The following is a 27,407-nucleotide window of genomic DNA, read 5'->3' on the forward strand; positions in this document are numbered from 1 at the left end:
GTAGGAATATTTGGGATGCCCTTCCAAGGAATTTGCAAAGCCTCGTAGTTGATGTAAGAACCAGACTAGGTCGAAGATGGTATCAAGTTTGAAAGGATGGGCCCCAAACTCGGCAAGAATAATATTGTGCAGGGTATACTATCTACATTTGAAGAAGAGTCTGGACCCGCTCAATAGAGGCCTAGTCTGACTCTAATAGGGACAACCCCCAAACCATAGAATCATAGAGCACAATTGATCGGATCAAATTATCCATAAGAACCAGCCTGGACCTGGTGTCCTAGAAGAGATATGTGAAGCACTTTCTCTTAACAAGAGCAAGAGACCCACAACTCTCATTGACATGAGGTTGGATAGTCAGTCTCAAGCTAAAGTGAGGGCCCAAAAATTTGACGCCCAGGCAGATGTAGGAGGAAGCAATCTTGATCTCTTGAAAATGTTATTTTTGTTTGACAAAAGTGAGTTATATACCTTGACAAATAGAATAGTCGAGCAACTTTAGACTAAAAGAATCCCAAAACTAAGATTATTAGCAGGTATAAGCTCTTGTTATCTCTAGAATATATTTTTTTGTGAAAAAATTGAAACTTGGAAAAAGTGTGGTTGATGAGGGTATTTGTAGGCCACAAATGTAGAATAGCATATATGAAGTATATTCTATCCTCTGTTGTCAAAAGCAAATCTCAAATGCCAATAATCTTGTTCAAGTGAGATGAACCCAAGATTTTGTTAGTTGGGTCTTGATTTTCACTTGGATAAACATAGTTGATGATGTAATATGTTGGTAACCATAAGGGGAATTATACAAATATTCTTAGACTGCAAATGAAACTGTCGCTGTGAATGATTTCTCCTCTAGGCTTTCATAATGGTAGGACTTCATATTCTCAAAAATCTAATAATGACAGGACTTCAAATCCTCTATATGTTCAAGGGTTTTCAGATCTTTCAAGCATCTATGACACTTCACTAATACTACTAAACTATTCAAAACAAATCACAAAAGGGATAAGGGCTCAGGAAGCTGTGTATATGAAGTATATTTTATCCTCTGTTGTCAAAAGCAAATCTCAAACGCCAATAATCTTGTTCAAGTGAGATGAACCCAAGATTTTGTTAGTTGGGTCTTGATTTTCACTTGGATAAACATAGTTGATGATGTAATATGTTGGTAACCATAAGGAGAATTAGACAAATATTCTTAGACTGCAAATGAAACTCTCACTGTGAATGATTTCTCCTCTAGGCTTTCTTAATGGTAGGACTTCATATTCTCAAAAATCTAATAATGACAGGACTTCAAATCCTCTGCATGTTCAAGGGTTTTCAGATCTTTCAAGCATCTATGACACTTCACTAATACTACTAAACTGTTAAAACAAATCGCAAAAGGGATAAGGGCTCAGGAAGCTGTGTAAGATTTCAAATAATAGTGACAGCAACAGACGATGCGACAGATAGTCAAATAACATAAACTGATTTCTGCTTAATCAGACCATTCACAATGCCACAAAAATATTGCAATCTTCAAAGGGATTAAAGGAATTTCACGCTTTAAACATATATTCAAGTACCAATAATTGGTGCAACTCAAAGATGCTTTCACAATTGAACAAATGTTGCAATTGGGTTTAGACTAACCATACACTATAACTCAAATCAAGTCACAAATGGTATTGAACCAGAAATCCATCAAATATTTTCACATTTTACCATCAAAATCACTGAATAGAAAATAATATTAGAAGAATAGAAACCATGCATACATCAAAGACACACAAGAAAGACACCATAACTTCAATGCTTCAATCACATTAACTTCAAATGCTATTTACGATAGTTTGTATTCGTCAGTTCGTGCTGCTATAGCATCTATCTCTGCTAATGACTACTAACTTCATAGAGGAGAAAAACAATGCCTTCTATAGAGGAGGCTTACAAGATTAACTATGGAAATTAACTCATTGAAGGGCTTAGATTTGTCTTCTACAAACATCAAGTCATTTAAAAGGTAAAACAATATCTTTTGTCTGCTCCCACAAGAAGACGAAAATGACATGCTTTCAAGGTGTCACAAGAATAGGAAAAAATATTAGGTATTGGGAAATACAATTTTGATTTTTCAATGTCAAATCTTTTTGATTTCAAATTCTCCACTCTTTTTACAATAAAACACATTTTAAATAGTTCTCCTTGAATTGCTTCCTTTTTCATGTGACATTCCTTAAAAGTATCCTTTGTTTCCATATGTTCCTTGTACTCGTTCCATGGTCATGTATGACATCCTCTTGTGGGTAATAATGTTGAAGGTTTTGACTATAGCATCCTTGGTGAAATTTGTAAGATTCCCCCTTTCCATGGTAACAAACCTAGTTCCATTCATGTAGTGATAAGCACCTTCCACAGGGAACTCTCAATATTATACCAATGATAAGAATCCTGTCGCTCATGCAATGTCATTTTTGACAATTCTCTTGGCCTTATCTGTTAGCGTGGGCAATATGTCCTTCTCTTGGAGTCATTTAAAGCTATAGTCCCCATTCAATATCTCTTGTTTTGTCCCATCTTGTGTGTCTCTTGAAATCATATGAAATGCCCTTGTAATCGTATGTCATTTTAGTGATCTTATAGTTTTCCTTGATCTTGGGAGCATTAGATGAACCAGTACTCTTTGCTCCCTTTGGAGGCATTAATCCTATAGTAAAGAAATCATTTCATTAGCTCATGAATTTATTAGACTTATTGAAGTTATCCTTCCTTTGTCGTGCTCTCATATGATTAAAAAAGTCCTAATTGTTAGTCAATGACATGAAATACCCCATTTAAACTCAGTCATGATAGCAATAAAATGATCACAATAACAAAAATTTTAATCTTCTCATTTGCAAATATAACTAAGAGTATATACACAAAAGAACTACATTATCATTTATCGATCAAAGCATTCATAGCATTGTCGGCATAATTAGTAACGTCAAAACTCAATTTCATCATAACCAACACCATTGTAATTGTTTTCATTGTCACTGCAAACATCATAATCATCATTATCTAGGCCATCACAATCAAATTGGCTACAAATTGGATCTTTTCATGGTCAAAGAATTTTGATATCATAATGATTCAATTGATGGGTATTCTTGTACCCCAATGGATTGACATCTTGATAGCACACATGAAGATCAACATTGTTTTAGGCCTTTGGAACAATTTTATTTCATTGCAATGAAAGATTGAGTCTGTTAGGGATAGATGGAGTAGGCCAACTTTCTCACTATGCCTTTGACCGATATTGTTTCCTCACAAATGATCAACAATTTGAGGATTGGACTTGGTTATAGCCATATAGTACACTTAACTTGCAAAAATGATTGAAATGCATCAAAATCAAAACTTGACACCAGAAAAATAATCTTGATGACAAAAGATGACAAATGATCATAATTGGGTCACTTTCTAAAAATAGACGCGTCATTCGAGAATGTTGGAGCCTAAACTAGAAGTTTAAAATAACATTAGAAGGCGTAATTTAAGTTCTCTAAACCATTTGAGCTCATTGAAAATATCAACATATCCCTTGAAAGCCATGATGGAAATGTCAACAACTACATCTAGAGGACCCAAAAATGGGGACATTACAGGTTTAATATAAGCATCTAGTTTGGTCTTAATAATAGGAAGAAAAAAATTGCATCCCTGACATGTTAGAATTTGCTAAAAAGAAAAAATAACCCAAAATGCAATTGAAAGTGTTAGATCAATAATTGGAAATAAAATAAGCAAAATAAGAATACTAGACTATCTTGATGTAAATTCTTTGAGGCATAACAACATCAAGAAAATTTCTAATATGCAATATCATAACACTTCAATATCTTCAATATACCAAAATTCATGCAAGCTAGCTTGTTTATATAGGCTAGAGCTCGTAGGAGGCATGGACAAGGTTGAGGCGTGTGTCTCAACCTGGAGGAAGTAGAGTTCTTATGGAACTCAACATCCTCTAGAAGAGGAGAGTCGAAATTGGGCTCAACCATATCTTAGGAGGAGTTAGAGTTCAAGTAGGATTCAACCATATCAAAGCAGGACTTGGGAGTCAAAGTATGTCTGAACATTATCCTCTTAAATATAATATCTAAATAAATAAAATCCTCTTAAATGTAACATCTAAATAAATAATATCCTCCTAATAAATGAGTTGACCTAAGTAAACTTAAGTCAAGAGTGAAATGGAAAAGAACTATTTACTCTAACACCCCCCTTTAAGTGCAACTTAGGAAGTATACTAATACAATACATAGCTTTTGGTCTTAACAAAAAAATCATATTAGGTACCCATGTACAACTAAAATGCAACCTCTTAGAACCGGCGAAAAGGAGAAAACCCAGTGGGAGAAAACTCTTCTCCAAAAGAGAGTAAATAAGAAGTTAAAAATCTCTAGTAAAAGGAAACACTTCTTGCACCAAGCAAAGCACACAAATGAATGAACTTGCTCTCATTGAAGGGTGTGGTGATGATATTTGTAGCTTGATTTGATGTCTGATAGTACTGAAGGTCAAGGACATACTCATGAATCAGCTCCCAAATGTAGTGCATGTGAATTTCAATGTGCTTGGTTTGTTATGATGAACCGAATTGTGAGAAATCTAAATGGAACTCTAATCATCAGAAATGATGATTGGTGGCTTTCGGAAGGGAATGTCAAACTCAATGAGAATATTCTGAAGCCAAATAGCCTCAGTAGCTACATGAGCTGCTCCTTAATACTTGCCCTCTATGGATGAAAGAGCAATAGAAGACTGCTTCTTGCTCAAGCACCAAGCAAAGCATGTAAATCAATGAACTTGCTCTTATTTAAGGATTTGGTGAATATCCACAGTTTGATCAGATGTTCGGCAGTACTGAAGTTCAAGTACCTACTCATGAATCAACTCCCAAATGCAGTGCATGTGAATCTCGATGTGCTTGGTTTGTTGGTGATGAACTGAATTGTGAGAAATCTTTATGGCACTCTGATTATCACAAAAGATGACTAGTAGCTTTTGGAAAGGAACACCAAACTCAATGAGAATGTTCTGAAGTCAAATGGCCTCAGTAGCTACATGAACTACTCCTTGATACTCGACCTCTATGGACGAAACAACAATAGAAGACTGCTTCTTGCTCAACCACGAAAGTGGACCTGAACCAAGAGAGAAGCAATACCCTGAAGTAGACTTGCAATCTTGAGAACCCCCTGCCTAGTCTGAATTTGTATATCCTACCAAGTCAATATCCACACCAGCTGCATAATGAATCCCATAATTGTGTGTACCCTAGATATAATGAAATCTGCTTAGTTGCTTCTTAATGCAGCTCATGTGGCTCCTGCATAAGCCGAGAGACCAAGCCCACAACATACGAAATATCATGCCTTGTGGGAGTCAAGAATATGAGGCTACCAACCAATTGATAAGACAAGGTAGCATCAACCAAGGGTGAAGAACAAGAGGCTTCAAATTTGACCCCTGATAGAAATGGAGTCAGTGCAGTCTTATAGTCAGCAGCCATGCAAAATCAGGAGAGCATATCAAGAGTATACTTAGGTTGTCGAATGAATATACCACCAAGTGAGTGGGTGATCTCAATATCTAAGAAGTAGTGGAGAAGGCCTAAGTTAGACATCAAGAACCGAGCACAAAGGGCAATTTTGATTGTCATGATGTGGGATGAGTGACTTCTCATGATCAACAAGCATTGAGCATAGAGGAAAAGTGAGAGTATCATACTGTTGCAAAATGTAGAAATTAGAATTAGAATAACACCGAGTGAACCCTTAAAGAGTCCATCTTGGCATACCAAGATTGAGGAGCCTGGTTAAGGCCATAGAGGGATTTTAGAAGGCAATAGACAAGTGAAGGATCCTTAACAAACCCTTGTGGCTGCTCTATATATATCTCCTCTTAAATGTTACTATGAAGAAAATCACTCTTGACATCCATCTTGAACTTCCCAACAATGGGATGTAGTAATGGAAAGGAAAGTCAAATGGAATTCATCCTAGCAACTAGCATAAAGATCTCAGAGTAGTCGATTCCAGGAACCTAGGAGAATCCTTTGGTGACTTGGCGAGCCTTATATTGACCACCCCATCTACAACAAATTTTGTTCGATAGATCCACTTGCATCGAACAAGTTTTCTTCCTTAGGAAAAGGGACTAAATCCCAAGTATGGTACCTTTCTAAGGAATTGAATTCCTCTTTCTTAGCGACATCTCTTTCAAGGACACTACAAGCTTCCTGAAAGGATTGTGGACTATAAGTTGTAGCAATAAAGAGGTGTGGACCTTGCTCAAACGATTACCTTGTTCATCTCCCATCTTAAGCATAAACAATCCAATCACCCACTAACTCTAATATTTGACGAGACAAATGAGGACCAGTAGCTAGAGGATTTGAAGAATCTAGAGGAGAATCATCCTCTAAATGATGACTAGGAGAGGAGGAATATGGATCTTCACCAACATTGTTTGAAGTAGAAGAAGACTCCTCATCTGGATTAGGAGTATCAAAAACCTCGAAAGAACTATCATCATGCAATCCCAATGTCTCATAGAAATGAATGATGGAGAAGTGATAGAGGAGAAAAATGAATACTCCTCACGATGAAAAGATCATGTATGCTGGGATGTAGCTTGTATCCTTTGACACCATTTGGATACTTAACAAACATACAAGGCCTACTCTGTGGACCCATAGCCTTACATTTCTTTGCTGGAGTATGAGCCCATGCAAGAGACCTAAACACTTTGAAGTGTTTGACCAACCAATCCAAGTGTGAAAAGGAGTTACCCCCATCACAGCTCGATGAGGAACCGAATTCTAAATATAACATGTACAATTTTTTGGCCTCTGTGCAATACTAAGGTGCCAATAATTTGGAGTGGATCATACAATTTGCCAATTCCTTTAAGGACCAATTCTTTCTTTCTGCAACTCCATTATGTTGTGGAGTGTAGGGAACTATGTGTTGAAGATCAATTCCTTTTGAGATACAAAATTGCTGAAACCTCTTATTAACATATTCCCCCCATTATCGATGCACAAAGCTTTGATGGGTTTCCCAGTTTATTTCTTTGCAAAAGCTTTGAATTTTTGAAAATACTCAAAGACTACATACTTTTGTTTGAGAAAATATACAAAATTATATTGGTAAAGATCATCAGTGAATGTTAAGACATATTTGGCTTTGTTGAAAGAAGGATGTGAAAATTTCATACCAAATCATTGTGTATTAGCTCCAAAAGTTGTGTGGCTCTCCATGCTTTTCCTTTTCAAGTTTTCCTCAAGATGCATGCCAAGAATGCAGCCTTGACAATCTCCATTCAAAAATCAAATAGAAAGACAATCTTGTAACCATATCATGTTGACTAAGTTGCTGTAACTAGCAGTAGTTCAAGTGGCCAAACCAATCATGCCATAAATGACTCATCTCATCTAAGTGAGTGAGTAATGAAAATGAAGGAGATCCAGGAACAAAGAGAGGCCCATTGGTCATCTCAGTAATGACCACTATGTCTGGAGTAAACTCAACTAGCTTGCCATGGCCTAGATAGATAGGAGATTAGTTGACAAGGACGAAGCACAAAGGATAGTATGGAATGTTCCTTCGCTCACATCAACAAACCCTCTCCCAGGCATTTCAAATTTCAATGGGACTATCATTGCCTAAAAGAATGGATGATATAGAACATGACTCTAAGGAGGAAAAAATTTCTTTTGACATAGCCATGTTGTGTGAAGTACCCTAACCAATATCTAGGAATCTGTTTGTAAGGCAATAACAACTAGGGCCTTATCCTTTACTTTCCCTTTATGTGCTTCCTTTGAAGATTCTTGGGATAAACTTGTCTTGATAGAATTAGGCACCTTGATATTATTCTATTCAAGAAGATGAGACAAATGATCGATTTGCTTCTTTATACATTTGTGTTAATCATGGCCAAGTTTCCTACAATAGGAGCACATATTTTTCTCCTTTTTGGGCTTATCATCTTTTGAAGAAGATGCATCATTTTGTGCTTTCGAGGTAGTAAATTTCGTTTCTTCCTTATTTTCTCCTAGGTACTATTTATTTTTATTTTTTCTTAGAAGACCTTCTTTGTTCTCTTATGCCCTAATTTCCAGCCAATGCATGAGCCTTAGAGGGCTTAATTGTGCACATATGAATCACCTTGTCTTGCTCCTTCATGAGTTCATTTGTGAACTAATCAAGAGAAGACATTGTGCAGTTGGTTCCTAAGGAACTTTTTTGTAGCATAAAATGTAGAAACAAACATAGAATAGGTTGGATCAAGTTCGGAAAGAATGCTAAGAATTAGTTGTGAATCCTTCTCAATCCCACACACTTTTAATTGCAATCTTAAAGCTTTCATCTTTGTGAAGAATTCTTGAATAGTTTCAAAGTTACATGGGTTTAATCATATCAACCCATTCTCTAATTGACACCCCTTTAATTCACCTTGTTTTCTGAGAAACCCTTCTAATGTTGTCCAAACATTATTAGGAGTTATAGCGGATTCAACATGAAAGAGAAAATTAAGAGACACGGCCACACACAAAGTACCATATGCTTTATAACATTTGTTGAAGCATTTGGACTTTTCCACAAGCAGTGTTCATTCAATTTCAACACCCATTGTGTGATGTCCCCAATTTGAATGTAATAATTAATAATTAATTTGTCCCAAGAATAAAATAAAATAATAAAGTTAATTAATAAATACGGGGCCCAAATTAATAAAATAATGAAATCATTAATATTATCGGCTTGTACTCGTAAATCTCTAGATGCTTGTTAGAGGCCTTTGTAAAGAGATGTTTGGGCATTGTAATAGATCATGGATTGGAATTGTGTAATGTCCCTTCTCCCATCTTGAGTATTTGATGCTTAAAACTTGTAACAAATGTTAGTAGATGGAAAAGATAACATAAACATATGAGTATAAAACAATTATTAGAAATTAACAAGATGAATATTATTAAATCATCTAAGTACTAATTCCTATGCTAAACCCACCTAATCCTTTGAAGTAGGCTGTAATCAGATTTTCCTAACCCTCTAATGAGAATAACTCTCAGTTAGGAACCCATCATGTTAAGAGCACCTTCTAAGGCCTCTGGGATCTCTATTAATGAGTGAACTTATTAACAATACATGGTAGAGATCCCACCTCTAACCAAGCCTCTTGTCTCTAACATATGCATATGATTAACCACTACAATATATATTTTCTCTATGAGATTCTCTACAAATCTCTTTGGGTTCCAATTCAGAATCCCGACATTAAATCAAGGATGCTCTCTAATCTTTGAGTTTTGTTAAAAGAAACTCAACATTCTAATGAATGCCATCTACCAAGTTCTTACTTGATCTCTATGAGGACTGTAAAGTTCTCATCTCAATCCTTGATCTTGATAATTTTATCTACTAAATGATTCATATTTATTTATGAAATAAACATATCAAATGAACACACCTCGGTTACCTTTAGTTTTTCATTTTATAATCCTTCATAGAATATATATTACTTCCATTCCCAACATTCAATATATTTTTGTTTAGTTTCTTTAGTTTCTCTACTTTGATGGTTTTGTAGTTCAACTCTCTTAGGTATAATTGCTTTTTAATCCTCCCATATTTTATTTGTCATCCATGTCCTTTTCAAAGAGTCGCAAACCTTCATAATCACAATCCTTTTGAAAAGTCCACAACCCTTCATAATCACAATCCTTTGGAAAAGTCATAACACTTCATATTCAAAATCCTTTGAAAAGTTGCAACACTTCATAATCACAATACTACCAAAAAGTCGCAACGCTTCATAATCACAATACTATCAAAAAGTCGCAACTTTTCATAATAAGAATCCTTTTGAAAAGTCACAACTCTTCATAGTTAAAATATTTTTGAAGAGTCACAACCATTCATTATTACAACCCTTTGAAAGAGTCACATCCTTTCATCATTGAAAATATTTGAGAAAGTCATTTGTTTTCTTCTCTTTCCTCTTCTAATAACCCTTCCTTAACTCTTCTCTTCTTCTCTTTACCTTACACTTTAAAATGAACTCTCTTCCCTTTTATACCTTAATTTTAAAGAGTCACATCTTTTTATTACATCTCTTGACATTTTATTAGATTTAGTTAATTTATATATATTATTTATTTACTTATCTATTTTGTGTTTATTATGATTTATTAATAAATCTTATTTAGAAATTTAACATACTCTCTACAATATTCTCTTCTATTTAATTTTATTTATTTATTTATTCATATTAAATTTATTATTATTTAATTGTTTTAAATATTATTTTATTGATAATATATTATATATGTAATTTTTATTTCTTATTTCTATACTTGAATATGATTTTCTTATCATTATTTATCTAATTATTATTGAAATTAAATTTTAAAATGGGGACATGACAATTTGATTTTGTTTTTGTATTCCAGAGGCTGAAGGTTGAGGAAGTTGTTTGCAATTTCGAAGGTGGAAGACCCTCCTTATTCTGCCTGTTGCAGTTTCGGTGGTTTAATGCCACCCTATTCTGTTGTTGGAGATGTTATTTGGATATCTCATTGTGTGTGCCAAGTGTGCTAATCGTCGTCATTTGGCAACTTCTTTGTATCTACTCGCATCTTGTCCAATGCATATGTAATTGAAATAATGAATATGAAAATAGTATATTCGTATCACTGGCTTGGATGGAAATCCATTTGATGTTCATTTGATTTGGAGTCTATTATCGTGCTATTAGAAGTGTGTCGTTCGTCGTCAATTTATCAATAACTCACACACGCACCAAAGAAAGATCTTAAGTGTTCAGAGCCTAGGAAGCAATTACTAACACTCTGCACAACACCGTATAAACACCCTCTACTTAGACCACGTACCTATGCAACATTTTGCTCTAGCTGTACTACCTTCTCCACCCATACAACAATCCCCTCCACCGTACACCCTCCACCCCTCTCCTCTGTATGCCTCCCTCTCTCCATTGTACAAACATATCTCTCTGTCGGTTGCACACAAAATCTCCCTGTACATCACCACATAAGTCGTACACCTTGGACATATTATAACTGTACGCTCTAACTAACTCATAGCCTCTATCTAGATCACCATCACACTGTACGAGCACTAGTAATATCTGTACAAAACATTACACATTGTTACTTTGCATAACCACTTTTTAAGATAGATTGTCATTTTAGACTTCCACTCATAGTAGTTATAAGGTGTGATTAATGGTATTGCTGATTGATCCATTTTAGTGTAGAAAATAAAATTGACATGTGGAAAAGAAGAGAGAAAAATCACACAAAAAGAGAATACACAACACCACACAAGACTACCCCCTTTTTTTCTAGATCAAAGAATCGCCCCCCAGATATTTCAAGTTGGCACTTTATAATTCAGTGCATTTGCAAAAATTCCTTTTTGAGTTACAATCCTCAATAGGCTTACAATGGTCGAAATTACAATTTCTAATACAAAATGAACTAGATATAACATATGGAAAAATCACTTTTGTAACAACCTAGTGCTCTTCACTAGCTTTCCGACAATATCTTGTTTTTGAAAAATGGAGCACCAGGGTGAAAGTTATGGCCAAATGAAGAAATAATTAATACCTCACTTCAACTTGGAAAAAGTTTGGTAAAATGGCAAAAAACTTGATCAAAACCTTGTCCAATGCGTAGATTTCATCTCCATCTTTTCGACAATATTTCATTTGAAATATTTCGACACTTAGAGACCAAGATATGCTTGTCTAAAGAAAAATTGCTCTTTATAAGGGCCCACAAGAGCATGTGTAGTTGAAGGGCGATCCCATTGGCAAAGGTGGCATGCTAGTGGCGGAGGTGGGTGGTGTCAACGACGTAGCAACTTAGGTTGCCACAAGGGATGGCCGCTAGAAGAAAAAGCTTCATTTGTCCGTTGTCCTCCAAATCCAAGCTACCAACCCCTATTTGTAACTTATACAAATGATCTCCTAAAAGGATGAAAAAAAAATTTATCTTGACTTTCTCGAGCCTTCTGGACACAATGATAGATCAGAAATACTCTCTAGATCCTTGAAGTTGCTGCAATCAATTAGATAAACAAAAACACATATATGCAAATGAGACTTATTGGATCTTTATAAATCTTCTTGTTCTCCAAATCGTATAGAACACAAGAGAAATAACAACAACATTTTCCAAGACCTCTAAGTAATCTAAACTTTCAAAAAATACTCTGATACTGATGGACCCCTATTGTTAGGGGCTCCATTCTATGCATTATCCTTAATATTTTCATTGTTTGATTAATGTGGTTGTTTTATTCTATTTATAAAGCTTTGCAGGATTTGTGAATTGATCAACTATTTTCATTTCTATCTCAACTCTGTTGTTATTTGCCTATTATAGCTTCATCTTCACAACAATATATTGGAGTTAGGCAACAGGCAGAGTGCCACTTACAGGCTTGAAATTTTTTATCTAAGTTGCAGATGTAAAAAGCAGTTCTTCCTTGTACAGAAATGAAAACTGTGAGATATAAGCAGTGATAAATGTTACTGTATATTCCAACACATGAATAATGTTTTTCACATGTGAAATATCTCAGGCAATGATATCATGCACAATGAAACAAAGCTGTTACAGTAAAACAGTGACAGAAATATTATCTGTACAAGAAAGCTGCCACTTGTATAGAGATTTCAAACTTTTCAAACATAAGTGCTCCAGCAGCAGTACAGAATCTGGATAAGGCTTTACTGATTCAAGCGTAATATCAGGAAATAGAGTAAGCATCTGAACATTGGACATGTTGGGACTTGCTGAAAGAATTGGAGTTACATCAACGTATGAAGTCTATGAAGATCCTCTTGAGCATCCTCGGAGGGATATTGGGGGAGTGTAAACTCAATCAGAGTCAGGGAAGTTGGAACTATAATATTTGGTCGCTGTATGCAGCATGGCCCAGAAATTAGTATTGCTTGAATATTTAATACTCATGAACCACAGATGAACATTGACGATGGTCATTTTGTGAACAGATTTATTGCCCAAGCACTCAGAGGTGAAGCACTGACAGTTAAAGCTTCAGGAACTTAAACCCGAAATCCCCTCTATATTTCAGATATTAGTGATAGCTTGATCCATCAATATGAAGAGGGAAAATGTTTGAATCGCTATTGAAAAGAGAAACATATTGTGCGAACACATATTTACAAAGTTTCTTGAAAGACAGAAGTCGAGCAAATCCATTATCAAACCTTGATATATGAGTCAGAGTTCGAATCATTGTGATTAGAGGACCAATGAAATTGATGTTGACACCAAATATGAAGGCCATTAAAATATGTTTCCCATAGAAGGACAGAATGAATGAATGAAAGATTTTTAATGACGTCCATGAGAATGGACAAAGTAATGGAGATGAACTATAGCGGAGAATCAAGTGTCCATATATTTCGGAGCCGTCTAAGCAGGGAGGATATATTTTTCAAATCTGAATCAGTATTCGTCAATTTACATCTAATGATATCTTGTGTTTGGTTGCAGGTTCAAGAATATCCATGGAGAGTTGGAAGGGCTTCCATGTCCTGCTGAAGTATTGTATATACGAAGACCCTTAGCGAAATACCTATAATGAAAGGATGAAACAATCACTTGCCATCGATACTCAGCCATTGAAAAAGCATATCCAGTGCTCACGCCATTCTCGCATTGAGATAATCAAATATTCTGTCAAAAACCATATGTGTGTGATGAAAGAGAAGTCTGAGCGGATTGGGAATATGGAGACCCAAATATATTTTTACAATTGAACAAACCTATTAAGAATGATCCTAATCATCATTAAATAGGTGATTGGATTATCTAGATGTCGATCTTTTTAGCAAAATTATGTTAATAGTTTATATTAGTTATTTGTTATGGAGGGGTGTGGGGCTTGGAAAAGGAAGTGACACCTTTTAGCTTCTTATAAATACAAGATTGAAAAATCAAAGGGACAATATAGATTACTTCCACAATTTTGGTGCATACAAAAATTTATGTACACATTTGATATATTATATTCTTTCATTGGTAAAGAAATGAGCTTTTTGATCTAAGCCTGATTATCGAGTAAATATTTTTATATGCAATTTTGGAATTGGATTGCAGTGGCTTGAGCATCAATGTCCTCATTGTATTTCCATTTCTCACATTATCAGTAAAAAATATTTATGTTATTTTATATGCATAATGCTTTAGAGTTGGAAGTGTTCTAAAGTTCCGTACTTCATAATTATTTTTTAAATTCTATAAATAATTTATATGATAGATAAGTCGATAGGGTTAATTATAGCATTTAAAAATCGAATATCATAGATATAGTGAAATATTTCATTGTTTCTATATTTGTGTCTGGTTTGTCTCCCAATCACAAAAGTTAAAATACATTTTAGACTATTTTAAAATTGTGTCCATATATTTGATCTGACGCATCTTGAATACTAAATTATTTATAGTTGGTGTGAGTAGAATTTTATGAAGTACGTTTTAAACTTATCATACTGACTCTATTGCCCTTTTATTTCGGCACTTGTCTTTGTTATTCATGATTCACAATCCATATGCTGGCAATTATTTTATATCTTTCCTTTGAAGAAATAATATATTCATTTTCTAAAATAATACATAATAATTATTCTTTACTTATAACAGTCTTACATCTATATATTATTTACTTTTAATTCGTAATTTGCAAGTTTAAAGTTTTCTATAATTCTTGCCATTTGGGAAACTTTCATTGCATTCATATTCAAATCGATTTGTTATAATTATCTTGGACTTAAGTGATTTATTCAGGATAGGTATACCTGCCTTGGCCTTGCAGAGCCAGGAGTGTAGAAGAGTCAAATCAAATTGATTGGTCTTGTCAAGTTGGCCTTAACCGGTTGGATATCTTAGCATCGAGCTGGCAAGACTCATAGGATTATAATCTGCGGTTTTGGAAAACAATAGATACCATGTTAGAATCTGTTAGAAAACATAAATAACCTAGAATTCAATTGAAAGTGTTATATCAATAACTGGAAATAAAACAAGCAAAACAACAATAGTAGACTATCTTGATGTAATGCTCAAAAGCATAACAACATCAAGGCAAATTTCTAATATGCTATATCATATCATTTCGATATCTCCAATATATCCAAAATATATGCAAGCTAGCAAGTTTATATAGGCAAAAGATTGTAGGAGGCATGGACAAGGATAAGCCAAGTGTCTCAACCTGGAGGAAGTAAAGTCCTGATGGAACTCAACACCATCCTTTGAAAGAGTAGTGTACAAATTGGACTCGACCACATTTTAGGAGGAGTTAGAGTTCAAGTAGGACTCAACCATATCAAAGGAAGAGTTGGAGTCAAAGTATGACTCGACAATATCTTCTTGAATATATAATATCTAAATAGATAATATCCTCCTAATAAATAAGTTAACAGTGAAATGGAAAAGAACTATTTACTCTAACACAACACAACAAACTTCATATTACATCTGTCTTTGAATTCGTCTTCAAGAGACGAAATAGTCACTAACTCTTTCTATGTATCACACTTTATTTAATTTTTTCCTCGAAAAGATATCCTTCAAGGGAATCGCATCTATTGGAAACAAAAATGTCTTCATTGTTAAAGCTACATTTAATCAACACAATGTGGAGAGTCATCCCACAAAAACAATTTGTTTCTGTCTTTGTGCAGAAAATTGCTCCCCCAACATTCAATGACAAGTTCTTACATAAAGGAATAGCCTTGGCTCTATATATTTTTCAAAAACACTAAATAATAGAGTAAGAACCAATTATATAATAGGCAAGAGCCTACAAACGCATCGGTAAATTGCGAGCCTCTCATTGAGGAGTCTTGGGTTCAAATCTACTTGAAATTAACACATAATAATAATTAATCTAACAACAATAATAAAAATGAATGATAAATAATCTAGGCTCTAGGCGATTACCTATCAAAAAAGAAGAAGAACCAATTATATAATTATAAAAAATAGTAGACATAGAAAAGGAAGCCACTCAATCACAGGAAAAGTTGTGCTCAAATGACTACCTGTTTATCTTAGAACTATGAAAACTTAGAAAAAACCTCAATAAACTATAAGTATAAACTTAAAGTCACCTTTGAAAGTCAACTCTCAAGTTTAAAAGTCTATGGGAAATACTGGGTCGAACTTGAATTAGGTTGCCTATGGAGATGAGATCACATGAGGTTTGAAGGAATTTTCCATTTGTTTAGGGATGTTTTGGCGTTTGCATTGAAAATTATTTTTCCCACGTGTTTGGTTCATCATGTGTTTTGAGGTAGGGCCTTTAGTCAAAGTTAGAAATTAAAATGTTATTATGTTACTAAGTCTTTTTAAAGTTTCAGGCTTTAGTTATTAATATTTTAATCTTTATAATCTTTAAAACTTAAAAGTAAAACACCTCGGGTTGAAATTACATAGTCAAATAATAATATAATAAATTAATTTATTTTTTTTCTAATCTTTTGAGAAGAAATGTTTGAGGAAACACATAGAAGTTACTTTGATGTCTTTGATGTCAAGGGACTTTCAAGAGTCTTGAATGCTTCTAGATGTCCCCCAATGGCATGCCATTTAAAGAAGCCACCTCCTATTGGTAAAAAAATCAAAGGAAATGTCCTTGAGATGACAGAGAAATGTAGTAGAGTGGGGGGACGATGACGAGAAATGTAAGGCGTTACCCCATCCTCGAAACATCCTCGTCTCAAAAACTCTGAGATTTGGAGAGGGTGGGGACGTGTCCTTGAGAACACTGATTCATCTCTATCTCCTTTCTCACAAATGTCTGTATGAGTCTATGTCGATATGTATCCTTAGGCAGAACCTAAAAATCAGGTTCCTACCTCTCTACTGAGGAAATCCAGGAGCTCTAATTGCCTTATGGATAAATCTAGAATGATCCTTAGCTATTTATCATCTCATTTTGATTCATTTTGTAAGAACCCTCCATGGATTCAAATGCTGACCACTGCTGCTCAAATGTTTTCTTGGTTTTGGAATTTTTGTATCTGTTTGAGTTTTGTCAAACTATGTGCCTTTTTTTGTATTTTTGAAATGAGACAGTTACGATGCATGAAATTTCAAATGCAGAACCAAACACACTGATCCTTTATTTGCTTGAACTATTTGCAAATATATACAATATCTAATATGCATTAACATTTATTCAAATTAACTAAGGAACCTGGAACTATATGCAAATGACATTGAATTTCCCCCAGAAGTGATTGCAGCAGTGCAGTAGTGCAGATTTCTTTGCCGCTGGTGTTGAATCTTGAAACAATGGCACACACAAGACAAAGATGAGGCTTCTACATTCATATGCTGACTTTGGTAATATATTGCAGCCTCCAAAATGTGAAGCGGAAACTTGGATGTTAGTTGTGGCAGCCAGTAGGAATATTCACAGCCTCTAAATTAATGTTGTGGCCTAGTAATACTGTGATGCAAAGACTTGCAAAGATAAAATGTTGAATGTCTACTCCAAATCACACCTTTTATATCCAAACATGGCCTCTGCATGAAGCCATCAATTTAGCGCAATTCACTGGCAAAAGACATCCTATTCAAAGTGCATAGACTTATCTCAACAACCAATTATTGAAACCTTTGACACAAACTCATCACAGAGTTCACAAAATGCAAGGAGGAGAAATGCAATTTCATCCTTGATCTTTTATGTTTCCCAAATGCAAATCGACCCCTAGCTTCATCTTCACACCATCGACGTGGAGCATCGGCAATACATTTTGTGTATTTTTAATTCATAATGGCTTTTGATACAAAGTTTTTCCCTTGAACGTTAAAATGCCCCAAAGTCAACCTCATTTAATAACGTTAAATGGCTCTTATCCAAACTTTATGACATAAGCTTTTAGTTTAATCATTAATTGAGACTTAGTTGATGGTAATGAAATTTATTAATTGGTTATTGAATCCTTCAGATGAATAATTCAACTATGGATACACAGTGATTGAGCTAGATGCCCAAATGCCCTGCCAAAAATAGCAACCATCTATAGATTGACTTACTATAAATAGTAAGTTCATCAAATCAAGCCAATCATAAAGTGGCAAAGGCAAGATCTCGTACACCACCATGCTGAAAAGGAGTAATGTCGCCTTTGCCAAAGATAACAAAACAATTGAGAACCTCAAACCATTGCATTATCCCACAAGGGTCGCAATGATTGCCTAATAACACCAACAACAAACATTGGCTAAAAAGAGGACATTACACATTTCCAGTAAGGGCTCTAGGATAACCAGCATTGGTCTATACATCGTTATGAGTCTTGGAAAACCTTATACATACCCACCAAGGTGTATCACTCTTCAAATGTGCATATGTATTTTCCCAATACCAATATATATGGTCTATAAGAGATTGTCCAAATCTCTTTGTGGATCCCATTTTGGAATTATAACTTTCACTAAGAATGCTCTCCACCAAGCATAGCTTAAATCATGTCTCAACATTCATCAAGAATTAACCTCCACCAAGAATGTCTTGGATCTTGTTTCAGCATTTACTAAGAATGCACTCCACCAAGAATTACTTGGATTGGGTTTGGCACTCACTAAGAAGGCCCTCCACCTAGCATGACCTGATCATTGTTTGACACTCACTAAGAATGCCCTTGATTTGATCTGGTTTGATAATCTCCAATTTGGGAGAGGGAACAAACCCCCTCTCAATCTATTATTACTTCTCGAAGAAATGGATAATTCAATATCCTTTAGAAGAATAGTAATCTCATGTGTATATACTTCACAAATCTTCCTCCTATTAAATGATATAAGTCATTTATGATTTCTTCATGCAAGTCTACCTTGAATGTATGTATATACCTTTCTCATAAATTTGCCTCTACCATATGTTTCTTTCTTACAAATCTCCATTGTCTATATATTCCCTTCTATATGATATTCTCTTCTCTTCAAAGTTTTCTGTTGTACGCATATATCTTCGATTTACACCTACCTTCTTTACCAACAACATCTGCTTGTAAAATACTACATTTATTTCATTCTTGTTATTGAATGATCTCAGTATATATTCTGTTCACGTATATCTGCTCCACTTTACAATTCAGCTCTTTGAATCCATTCGTGCTTCTATGATATGGCACATATTTCTCATACCATATTCTCTCAGTCAATTTGAATTTATATCCTCATGTTTCTATTAGGAGAGGCATCGTTTCATAAAGGATATATTCTTTCCAACAGATGCATTCTTTTGAACCTTACTGATTACAGCATTATAAGACTTATAAATTGCTGTTGATTATTTTGTTGCTTAATGCTTATTAATCATAATTGCTTTTTGAATCACTGGTTTACTTTGTTCATCATCTGATATGTTCATGCCTTTTGGGAATGAATACTTGCTATTGATTTTTCCCTGTTAATCATCTCTGTGATCTTATTTTCTGCTATTTGAAGATTGTTGATTGAATGGTCCTATATCCTTTATTATTCCTCTTCCCTTCTCCTGTTTTGACCTCCTCCTTATACCTCCCATGCACAATCGGACACAACTCATTGGAATATCTTCTATGAGACTCAACAATTTATATTCTCATTAAGGATGCTTGTATTTAGTGGTTGTTTATTAATAATCATTGTCACAGAAAAGTCAATAAATGCCTCTTTCTGCTCATGCTCAACCATTGCTTCAGTTTGTCTAATTGTATTCACATTCTCTGTGAATGATTATAGTCTGCTAGCAATTTTCATATCTTCATCAACAATCCTGGCAGAAGACTTAATCTATGATGTAGTTAACTCCCATAAATGCTCCTCTTGAAATATATGCAGCACACATGGATACAATATTGGCTCCAATATATTTCCAATGAAATCGGAGACAATATAATTATGCACCTTACACATACAAAGTGTTTCTGGCATTTTGGATTCCTTAATCGATATCATTTTATTTTACAAGTTGACATTCTTTGCTTGGGATTTAGCTATCATTGAAGATTCATATATATATTAAGTATTTATGGTTTATTATTAGTTAATCATCCTCTTCCCTATACAAGTCGCTGTTTTATATCCACCATTGGGGTTTTTTCATTAATTAAATTATAATTATATTATAATATTTTTATTTTTTTAAAATTCTTTTACTATTAAATACTAATTCATAAGGAGGATGTTACAGGGGCCCAGGATTTTCCAGAAACTCATCCTAGGCGAGACTCACTAGAAACTTGTTTTTTGCTAAGCCTCGAGTTTTTGCGGAGTCTTGTTATTATTTTACCAGGTCCTGAATTGTGTCAGCCTTAGCGAGTCCGAGTGTCGTTTCTTCAGTCCTAAATTTCTGTGTGTGGGTCTTCAACATCTTGATGCTTCATATTCTATTCTTTAATATCAATGTCTTGATCAATGATTTAGTGTCCTTTACCCTTTAATAATTGATATGGCTATTACCACTATTCATTATTTATTAATAACTATTCATTATTCATAGTTGGAGCTCATATGCTTCAAGTGTACACCAATTTTCATGTCCCTCAAGATAGACATTTTATCGGTCTGTTCACTCATAACTGTTCATGTCGTGTGCCCACTATGCCGTATCATTTGAACTAGGTGGTTAGAATAATTTTACTATCTAAACGTCCAAGAAGTATGCTGTGCTATAGCTTTTTAAGATAGCTTGTGGAACTCACATCATATCTGCCATGGTGGTTTATCATCGAATGTTACTGAAATCATCAAGGCATCATGTAGGAAAAGGATATAAATCTGAAAGTCATGAAATATGAGTTAATGCCACTAATGCCTATGGTTGTTAAATTCATACAAACGAAAAATAGAGATCTTATCCAGGAAGATTGCCAATAAGGTACCTTCCAGTCTTATGTTAGCTTGGTTTTATTATGTTAATTTACAGAGACACTTGGACAGGGACAAGTAATTTGTTGCTAGGCTGTCCTCTGTCTTTCATGTTCATTTGTTGGTCCCGGATTATGCGATGTCATTGTTGGGGCTTTATCCCTTTTTCATGCAATTTACATAGTTCATCTAAAATAGAGGCATACTAAAAGCTATAATATTGACTCTCAACATAATTTCAGTATAACTTTTAGCCACTGAATCAATTATGTCAAATCCCAACATAATCAGTTCGTAGATAAAACCCATTATCAAATCTAAGGCCATCTTATCAAAATGGTAATGTGGAACACCAAAATGTGCCAGTATAGGGTAGCCACCAAGCTAAGCTGTCAGTTTGGGTTCAAAGACACTTGGATAAGAACAAGTAATCTGTTGGTAACCTGTCTTATTGATCTTCATGTTCATTTGTTGGTCTTGGTTTATGTGATGTCATGGTTGGGGCTCTATCCCATTTTCATGCAATTGACATAGTTCATCTAAATTAGAGGCATACTATAAGCTATAATATTTGTCTCTCAACATAATGTTGGTATGAAATTCTAGCCACTGAATCACTTATATCAAATGCCAACATAAACAATTTGTAGATAAATTCCATAATCAAACCTAAGGCCATCTCATCAAAATGGTAATGTGGAACATCAAAATGTGCTAGCATAGGGTTACCACCAAGCTGAGTTGCCAGTTTGAGTTTGAAGAACCGGTTCAACATTATGGCAAAATTTTGAAATGGAGTTTGGGTTCATTAATACAAATACATGTGAAATATATATATATATATATATATATATATATATATATATATATATATATATATATATATATATATATATATATATGCGGCCTAGAAACATGAATTAAGATTAGAATGCCACATAGTATCAGAAAAACAACAAAAACACTATAAACTTGTTATCATAGCATCATATCGAGATTTGAGTATTAAAATAATAATATTGAGTTCAAGTATCATTGTTTTGACTTCCAACAATTGGAATTTTATACTAAGTTTCAATCATCTAATGGAATATCAAAATCTCCATCTTCTTCTCCTTTATCAAAGGCATTAGTTGGTTCACAAACAGTGCTAATACCAATGGGATCAGCTGCACATAACATTCTCGCTTTCCAAGCCCTCAAATATTACTTTTTCAATATACAAAGAGCTTGTTTGTTTGTAATTGATATCCTACTTGAAAAATGTTATAAAAGTAGCTTGCAACTACCTTCTCCTATTGAAGATATTGTTTAATGTTTCAAATATGATCAATCAATATAGAGAGCTTCCAATTGATTGGACAGGGATCATTATCAATGATTGGATACAAAAAGTTCACTAGAAGAAATCTTGAGGGATAGTTTAATATGATATAATAAGTATTTGGACTTCAATAAATTTTGTTTTGTAATGTTATAGACCTTAATTAAATTCTGTAATAATTGTTTTCCACACTAAATTATAAAATGTTTCTGAATGGAATTGTACGTGGTTTACACTTGGTCTATTTGGGTTCTCTTGTTCAACCTTGGTTCAACCTAGGTTCGTCTTGGATGAACCAGCTCGCCTAGGTTCAAACCCTATTTGAACCCATAGGCAAACCCGACCAAGACCACAAACCATTTTGAAATTTGCTTGGTTAAGAGGGCTAGGGTGGCAAACTAGGTAACTTAGCCACCAAGTGAAGTACTATTTTTATCATCGTTAGATTCATGCATATATTTGCTTGTTAAGTGTGTACTTCATGTGCGCTATTTTGTAAAATGTTATTATCAACATTTCAAATTATTGGAAGATCATTTTCCGCAATTGTTTTTTAAAAGTTTTGAATTTAGTGGGATTTCTCTCAAAGGTCAGCTCTCAAGTACTCAATAATAACCTTATAAAAGTTGTTTGACAAAAGATTTTATTGCAGGAGTAAAATGTGATTTCGACACCCTGAATTCAGCAAAATCCCTTGTAGAGATTACAAGAAACATATCGGGGGGCTATAGTTGAAAGAGAAAGCACCATTTATCTATCCTCTGAAAAACTTCCTTTGCTTAATGGATTTGATCTTGAGTTATATTGAAGTTTAGCTTGTATCTTTGTCTTCAAGAAAGAATTTCAAATTTTCACTTCTTTATCATGTCTCCTGATGCACTAGAAGCTGAAACTTGTTGCATAAAGAATCAGAACTAGTTAACATTTGATAAAAAGAAGACACACCAACAAAATAACAATTGTTCAGACAATGTTGTTATCAAGAATCTTATATGAGCATTGGTGATGAGTTCTGGGATGTATTGAATTTTTCACTCTCCTTAAATTCCTCTTAATTAAGTAGATTTTTTATTTGAATTGACTATATATATTTCATATATCTATTTGAACACTAGTTTTTCATTTACCAATGCATAATTTGTGTCTGGAATACATTTATTGAAAATGTATGTTAAGATTTCAGGTAGCAATTTATCAAGTAGATTGAGAGGCATCAAATTTTTTCACCATCTGAAGATATGCCACAAAAGGGAAAAACCAATGTCATGCACCTGCAACTGTCTTGCTTAATGCATTATTAATTTCCTTCACAGTAAACTTCTTAAGATTTCAGATAGCAATTTATAAAGTAGATTGAGAGGCATCAATCTTTTTAACCATCTGAAATGTTCCATAAAAGGGAAAAAACCAATGTTGTGCACCTGCAACTATCTCATTTTTTAATACAACCGTTCCAATTTATGTATTAAGTATTATGGCATAAATTTCCTGTTGAACAGAAAGCATGATTTTGGACTCTAGCCGAGTCTTAGTGTTATGCAATTGATAATATGTGATTGATTTGGATGGTAGTTACTACTTTTAGGTTTGAAATTCTGGAAAGACTATTGTTTCCATTTTAGTACCTCTGAATTCTAAAGTTTAATATTTCTACTTAATTAATGAGGGAAAAAGAAGCATTTGAGGGATTATTATTTTCATTTTAACTGATGTGATTTTTCTTTCACAGATGATATTGTCTACTTTGGCTTTCACAGCATTTGAACTTCCCCCAAATGGAGCAATTGGCACAAAAATTCTACAGTTCTTGTTTCATTCCACATCAGACTTGGTAAGAATTAGGTCTGATTATTTAAATCTATGTGTCATCTGATACAAAATGAGATACTGATTGAACTGTGATTCTCCTTTTTAACGGAATGGTTGAAGGGGTAACTTGTGAAATGAGTTGTAATTGGATCTGTCAACCTAATATGTATTGGTCAGATTGTGGGTTTACCCTAACCCTGGTATTTTTAGAAGAGAAGCAAATATAGTGACATCTACCATTGTATGTAATCATGGATTATATATTATTTGTACTTTTGAGCAGTAATATTATTAGGATCATAGTTTGCAAACTCTCCGAGTACTCCCCGAGTTGTTGAGTACTCTCCATTTTTTTGTTGTTGGGCGAGTACTCTCAAGTATAACTCTCGCGTTTTTATAGACACAAAAATCTAGGGGCAAAAATGTTGATGCAGGTAAAATGCTGGTTAAAATGTGTTTTTCACATGCTGTTTTTGGTACAAAACCATGCATTTTCTCTTTCAAGATGTAAATTTTTAATTTAATACATTTTGTAATTGATTTTTACAAATAAAATATCCTTATTCAAGAGAATTTAATATTTACTTCTTTCTAAGTTGTTGAGTTTTTGTCGAGTTTTCTCCGGGTTTTTGCCGAGTTAAAATTTTTGGGCTTGCCGAGAATTCTCCGAGTCCGAGTTTGCAAACTATGATTAGGATAGTATCCTTGGAATCTCATATTGAGATATCTCTTGGATTGCCTTTTTAAGCAATGTTGGTATGGTGTAACTGTCCCTTTAGGGTATTTTTATTTCAATTTCTCTGTACATTGAATCTGAAGCTAAATTAATCCACCTTAGGATTAAGGTTATATATTGTACATGAGATTTACATTAATTATCTATACTATCTCTGAATATTCAATTTTTTGTTTCCTAATTGTTTTTAACAAAATTTGAACTAATACAGGTGAACATAAGAAGCATTGATGAAGCTGTGGTGATTGGAGCTGCTTTATCTCTGTCTTCTTCAGCTTTTGTCCTCCAGGTAATCATCCATTTTTTCTTGATAATAGATTTTGATATTATTAATAGTAAAGGATAAGTACAAAGCAGTTTTTAAAACAGCAGAAACCCTAGCTCACCTAGCATTGCCAAAATGAAGTTCATTATAACATCTGTGAACTTCACCGAGCCTACCAACAACTAGCCCTTCCTCGGCATTTACAGAACCATCTACAAATTTTCTCAGTAAAAAAACATCGCATTATCTCATGCCATCAACCCCAAACACAATTACACTGTTTACAAAAAAGACCAAACCCATGATAAATGTAAGATTTAACTTTTTTTTTAAACCATCAACCAAAGACAAACATGACCTTTGGACCACTTGCAATCCCTGCCTCCTCATCTTTTTGGTGCCACATTGTGCTCGTTCCTTCCACCATTATGCTCACGATGCCATTCATTCAGCCTCTCTTTAGTAAACTTAGGTCCTCAAGCAACATTCAATGCCATTCATTCAGCCTCTCTTTAGTAAACTTAGGTCCTCAAGCAACATTGTTCTCACCTCGTGCTTCTCTGCTCAACTGGAGCCAAAATGTTCATTCTCAACTCATCCTCCTTTGTCCAGCCAACTGCTCACTTCATTTCGGCAATGTCTTTATCCAACAAGTGAATCATCACAACCAATTTTAGTGCTAAGCATCCACAAAGAGCATCCTTAAATCTTTGCCTTCGACATTTATCATCAACCACAACACAAATGGGGTGTATTTAGTCCCTTCAATCTTCTCCAATCCACCTTGTCAATCAAACATATTTATCCCCAAACCTAGAATCAATCACTCAAGAATGTTATCCATGCCCCTAAGGAATTCTTGTGGAGTAATGGTCTCCATCACCGCTCTAATAATGTCCTTTGCTTCACTTAACTGCAATCCTTGAGTAATAATCATAAAGAACACATCTCTGTTTCTTCTATGATGATTTTTTCCTCTTCATTAAACATCTCTCCCACAATAATCATCAGACTATCTGTTCAAAATTGCATTTCCACCAACCCTTGGTTTTACCCACACTACATCATCATCCAGCTCAGATGACGGATTAACCCAGTTGAGCCCATTCACGGGCCAGGTAATTATCCATTTTAATAAAATACATATTTTATCTGGTTCGTTATGCTGCAAATGGATGTAATGTCATGCTTCTTAGATTTAATGAACCATTTTTTTAAATTTATACTGTCACTTGGGCCTGAATATCATTATTGTATCCTCCTTAATTAATCCACATGAATTACAGGTCTGAAATCAAATGATGCTAAATTGATAGATCAGTCCATTGACATAAAGTTCATCAGATGAGAGGTATACCCCGCTTTATGCAGATAAGAGCTTACAGATTAATTTTCAACTATAGCCTAGAACCCTAGGTATATCCACTCGCAATATTCAGTATGATGTTGCACCTATTGAGGAAAAATATGTCTGGGTTTATCTGTCCTTCCTTAGGATTAGGCAATATAGAGTAGATCTGTCCTTCCTTGGAGTTAGGAAGTTTTGGCCCACCTGGTGAGGTTGAAGCGATAGTGGATTGCTCCAAAGTAGCATGTGAGTGCTTCATTTGATTTATCCTTGTGCTCTATCCTGTGAGCTACTCTTGGGTTGATCTGATTTGTCTTGTGCAAACGGCAAGTGATCTCCAACTATTGTTTGTCAAATACCTAAATCTCTTTTCCACAATGCCGAATCTGAGTCCTGAAGGCTGAAACTATCTCAGCAGAGAGTATTGGTAGGGTATGGTTTGAGTTAGGGTAAGGCCCTAGTAATCACAATGAGTAGAATTGGCCCTATTGAGTGATGAAAACTAATGGTGGTTTGAAGTACTCTTGCTTTTATCAAATGTCCTTGCTCCTTTCCTATTCCTCCTCATTTTGGTCTGTGGGGAACGTTGAGTTTCCATGGGACATTTGGATCAAGTTCTTGTTCCTTACCTATTAATTATTCCTCGCTTCCTCCAACCTCATTGGCCCCAAGGTTTTTTGGACATTTTACTAGAGTATCACGTTTGGATCTAGAAGTAGCTATTAATGCTATGATGACTCCCACAACCACTAGATGTTGATCTATGGTGGTACAACAAGGGTTTAACTTGCCTTTTACATGCATTAGGGCACAATATGAGTTCTAATGCTTTCTCTAGCTTCTTGGATACACATGGCATCAAACACCAGTTAACCACACCCCACACGCACAATAGAACAATGTAGTTGAACGTCGGAATAGGACAATCACCAAGATGGCTCATTC

At 34.5% G+C, this 27,407-nt stretch overlaps 1 protein-coding gene and 1 long non-coding RNA gene across 3 annotated transcripts in view; one reads left to right on the plus strand and one right to left on the minus strand.

The window, feature by feature from the left end:
- Window positions 1-27,407, plus strand: part of KEA3 (K+ efflux antiporter 3) — a 187,018-nt gene that overhangs the window by 80,071 nt on the left and 79,540 nt on the right. For both annotated transcript variants that reach the window (XM_089786848.1, XM_089786847.1), the window contains exons 5-6: window positions 24,034-24,135; window positions 25,061-25,138. In XM_089786848.1, the coding sequence (XP_089642974.1) occupies window positions 24,034-24,135; window positions 25,061-25,138 (180 nt within the window). The remainder of the gene's footprint in view (window positions 1-24,033; window positions 24,136-25,060; window positions 25,139-27,407) is intronic.
- LOC149551292 (uncharacterized) overlaps window positions 1-27,407 on the minus strand; it is a 248,345-nt gene that overhangs the window by 15,432 nt on the left and 205,506 nt on the right. The gene's annotated exons all lie outside the window — the stretch shown is intronic.

Source organism: Cupressus sempervirens, chromosome 6 (assembly GCF_028749045.1).
Source record: "Cupressus sempervirens isolate cs-2001-9-10 chromosome 6, ASM2874904v1, whole genome shotgun sequence".
Classification (NCBI taxonomy): Eukaryota; Viridiplantae; Streptophyta; class Pinopsida; order Cupressales; family Cupressaceae; genus Cupressus; species Cupressus sempervirens.